This window comes from Camarhynchus parvulus, chromosome 4 (assembly GCF_901933205.1).
Source record: "Camarhynchus parvulus chromosome 4, STF_HiC, whole genome shotgun sequence".
NCBI classification, from domain to species: Eukaryota; Metazoa; Chordata; class Aves; order Passeriformes; family Thraupidae; genus Camarhynchus; species Camarhynchus parvulus.
The window spans coordinates 2,126,700-2,131,064 of NC_044574.1; the positions used below are offsets into that span (position 1 = coordinate 2,126,700).

The following is a 4,365-nucleotide window of genomic DNA, read 5'->3' on the forward strand; positions in this document are numbered from 1 at the left end:
CCCTCCCCTCATCTCTGGGCGCCTATTGGCTGCTGTCGGCGGCGGGGGCCAATAGGATGCGAGATTCATGGGCGGCGCGGAGGGGGCGGGGCTGGGGGGACGCGGATGGGGCTCGGGGACACCGGGGGGACCCCGGGGGGGTCCCGGGACAGCGGGGACCATGGGGACCTCAGCGTGGGGCGGCCCGAGAGTGCTGGGGCTGCTCCGGGGGCTGCTGGGCCATCAGGGGACCCGGCGGAGTCTGCGGGGCTCGGGGGACCTTGGGGACAATGTCCGGCAGTGCTGTGACAGTGGGGGGGTCCCCAGGGTGAGGGTCCGGGGGTGCCCGGGCTGTGGGGCCATGGAGGCACTGGGAGGGTCCGGGGGGTCCTGGGGGGCACTGGGGGTGTTGGGGCTTTGGGGACACCGGGAGAGGGTCTGGGTCTGGGGGGGCCATGGGGTCATGGCGGGGGGATCGGGCACCGCCATCAGAGCCAGCACCCCCGAGCCCCCAGGAGATGGGGGGCAGCGGCGCCCCGAGTCCCGCGGGAAGCTGGGGGAGCACTGCGGGGGTTGTGGGGTACAAAAAAGGGGTTGGGGTGACCCCCCCTGCAGGGTGGGGGGCTGTGCCCTGCTGGGCTCTGATGCCACCGTGTCCCCCTCCCCAAATGAGGGGCTGGGCCGTTCCTGGGGGTCCCCAGCACCATGGGGGTCCCCAACACCCCCATTACACCCCACATGGACGCTCCAGCACTGGCTGGGGGGGCAGCATCACCATGGGGACCCCCCCAGCCCCTGAGTGACCCTGGGGTGACGCTGGACAGGGTTTGGGGGGTCCCCACATTGGTGACACCCCCTCTGTGACACCATTGCTGCCCCATGGCCGGGATTTGGGGGTGACAGGGGTCCCGCGCAGTGTCCCCCCGCCGCTGCCCGGGCCCCTCCGTGCCCTGCGCTCCCCCAAATCCCCCCTCCCCTCCCCGTGACCCCAGAACCTTCCGGGATCTCCTTATGGCATCATCGGCAGGGGCAGCAGCGCTCCCCGCTCGGCGCCTGCGCCCGCCGCGCCGCCGGAGCCTCCGCGGGCCTCGGCACGGCCCGAACCGGGGGTGCCCCTCACCCACCCCCCCATCGCCGTGCTGCCCCCGGAGCCCCCCCAGAACCTGCCGGGCCCCCCACCCCGAGCGCCGCACAACGATGGGCTGAACGCGCCCGGCGTCTCGCAGGCACAGGCCGGGCTGGGGGTGCGCCAGACAAAGACCCCCCCCCCAAAAAAAAACCAAAAATCCCCTGGGGGTGCTCAGGGGGTCACGGAGCCCCCCTCGGGCCGCTGAGGGACCCCCGCGTGTCCCCGAGGAGCCGCCGGTCCCGGTTTGAGGAGCGCCAGCGCCGGGAGCAGCAGGTGGGGGGGGCGGCCGGGAGGGATTTTGGGGAGGGGGGATTGGGGGGCCGGGCACCCCCCGAGCGAAGGGTTTGGGGCATTTTGGGGACCCCCTTGGTGTGCCCAGCGTGGGTGTGCCCCCCCAAACGCGCGGGGGGGCTGTGCCCGTGTCCCCTCCTGTTCCTCCTGTCCCCTCCTGTCCCTGCTGTCCCTGCTGTCCCCTCCTGTCCCTCCTGTCCCCTGCTGTCCCCTCCTGTTCCTCCTGTCCCTCCTGTCCCCTGCTGTCCCCTCCTGTCCCTGCTGTCCCTCCTGTCCCTCCTGTCCCTCCTGTCCCTCCTGTCCCCTGCTGTCCCTCCTGTCCCTGTCCCTCCTGTCCCTCCTGTTCCTCCTGTCCCCTCCTGTCCCTCCTGTCCCCTCCTGTCCCTGCTGTCCCTCCTGTCCCTCCTGTCCCTCCTGTCCCTCCTGTCCCCTCCTGTTCCTCCTGTCCCCTGCCCGTGTCCCCTCCTGGTCCCCGCTGTCCCCGCTGTCCCCGTGCCCCCCCGGCCCTTTGCCCCGCTCTGTCACGGGCGCAGCTCGGTGCCCAAAGGTGGCACTGCCCACCTTTGCCCGGGGCGGGTGGTGCGCGGCTCGCGGTGAGTGCCGGGCTCCCGGGGAGAGCGGGGCACCCCCAGATCCCGCAGCTCTTTCCCTGTGTCCCCCCCACTTTTTCCCCCTTGTTTTTGGGGTACCCTTGGTGGCAGCGACACGGGCACTGCCCTGACCCCCGTGTGCCATGCCAGGGATGGGTCTGGGGGCACACTGGGGGTCTCTGTGAGGGTTGGCACTGCCCTGACCCCTTGTGCCACCCCAGGGTGGGTCTGGGGCACAGGGGTGTGAGGGGTTGGCTCTGACCTTTTTTCTACCCGGGGTGGGTCTGGGGGCACACTGGGGGTCTCTGTGAGGGTTGGCACTGCCCTCACCCCTTGTGCCACCCCAAGGATGGGTCTGGGGGTGTCCATCCATGGCACTGCCCTGACCCCGTGTGCCATGGCCAGGGATGGGTCTGGGGGCACACCAAGGGTCCCTGTGAGGGTGGGCACTGCCCTGACCCCTTGTGCCACCCCAGGGGCAGATCTCAGGATACTCTGGCTGTCCCTGTGAGGGCGGGCACTGCCCTGACCCCACTGCCACGGGCCCTGGGGGTCCCCATCCATAGTAGTGCCCTTGTGCCCCCCCAGGGACGGCTCTCAGGACACTCTGCCTGTCCCTGACCCCCCCGTACCCCCCCAGATCCATTTCTGCCCACCCCCCCATTGCACCCCGCTAACCCCTCTGCGTGCCCCCGCAGGTGCCCCCATGGCGTCGTTCCGCATCCGGCAGTACCAGGAGCAGGACTACGAGGCCGTGCGGGCGCTGTTCGCCCGCGGCATCCTGGAGCACGCCCCGGCCGGCTTCCGGCACATTCTGCGGGCGGCGCGGGTGCGCCTGGCGCTGCTGGCCGTCTTCGTGGCGGCGCGGGCGGCCGCGGGCTCCTGGGTGCTGGGGCTGGGCGCGGTGGCGCTGGCGCTGGTGCTGCTCTGGGTGCTGGTGCGCTCGCTGAGCGCGCGAATACGTCTTGTGGCGCTGGGCACCGACCAATGCGGCGTGCCCGGCGTACCTGCGCCCCGCCCGACTGCCGCTTCTGGGTGGTCGAGGAGGCCGGAGCCGTGGGCGGGCATGGTGGCGGCGGTGCCCGCGGGCCGTGGCGGCTGGAGCTCAAGAGGATGTCGGTGAGCCGCGAGCACCGGGGCCGCGGGCTGGCGCGGGCGCTGTGCCGGGAGGTGCTGGCCTTCGCCCGTGCCCGCGGCTACGGCGCCGTGGTGCTCAGCACCTCCATGGTGCAGGTGGCGGCGCAGCGGCTCTACGAGGGGCAGGGCTTCCGCAGGGTGGGCACCTCGTACCCCTCGCTGCTGGGCACCTTGCTGAACTTCCAGATCTTTCACTACCGCTGTGAGCTGGGCGATGGAAATAAGTAGGGCCCCGGTGGCGTGGCGCCCCAAAGCTGGCACTGCCGTGGCGCCCCAGCTCCAGCCCTGGCACGGCGCCGTGAGCCCGGGACATGAGGCGTCGCCGTGGCACGCGTGGCGCTGCCGTGGCACCCGAACCCTGGCACCGCCGCTGCCCGTGAACCCTGGCACTGCTATGACACCCCAAACCCGGCCCCGGGACACCACCCCAGCACTCCGACCCCAATCCTGGCACAGCACCGCGAGCCCAGGACACAGAGCACCACCGTGGCACCCCAGCCTGGCACTGCCCTGGCACCGTGACACCGGGATGTGTGGCACTGCCTTGGCACTGTGACACCGGGACGTGTGGCACTGCCCTGGCACAGTGACACCGGGATGTGTGGCACTGCCCTGGCACCGTGACACCGGGACTCCACCACAGCACTCCGCCCCTGGCACATGAAGCACCGCCATGGCACCCCCGATCCCCACCCCGGCACAGGGGGCACCTCCGTGACCCTTCCTGGGTTTCCAGCAGCAGGAAATAAAGAGAGACCTGTGGGAACAGTGTGTGTGTGACAAGGGACATCTTGGGGCATGGGGACATCCCCTGAGGGTAAGGGACAGCCTGGGGGACAGCGAACGCCCTGAGGGAGGAGCGATACCTGGGGGGACACCTGGGTGGAACAGGGGACATCTTGGGCGACACCTTTGGGGAGATAAGAGGCCTCTTGGGGAATTGGGGACACACTGGGGGACAACGGAGATTTTGGGGGAGAGAGGAAATCTTTGGGGACAGGCGACAATTCGGGGGACAAGGTCTGTGCCCTCACCCAAGATGGCGGCGGTTCCCCTTTCCCACAGCCCTCACCCAAGATGGCGGCGGTTCCCCTTTCCCACAGCCCTCACCCAAGATGGCGGCGGTTCCCCTTTCTCGCTGCCCTCACTCAAGATGGCGGCTGTTCCCCATTTACTTACCCGCGCCCTCACCCAAGATGGCGGCGCCCACCCTGGCGTCACGGCGCGACGCGCGGGGCG

The 4,365-nt window shown here is 70.6% G+C and overlaps 1 protein-coding gene across 1 annotated transcript; it reads left to right on the forward strand.

Annotated features, from left to right (window-relative positions):
• The first annotated feature begins 452 nt into the window (after positions 1–452).
• Positions 453–3,884, forward strand: LOC115903323 (N-acetyltransferase 8-like). Its single transcript, XM_030947744.1, is given in 3 exon segments — positions 453–1,381; positions 2,688–2,993; positions 2,996–3,884. Coding segments are annotated over 2 exon segments (657 nt in total). The 5' UTR covers positions 453–1,381; positions 2,688–2,695; the 3' UTR covers positions 3,355–3,884.
• Positions 3,885–4,365: the final 481 nt, after the last annotated feature.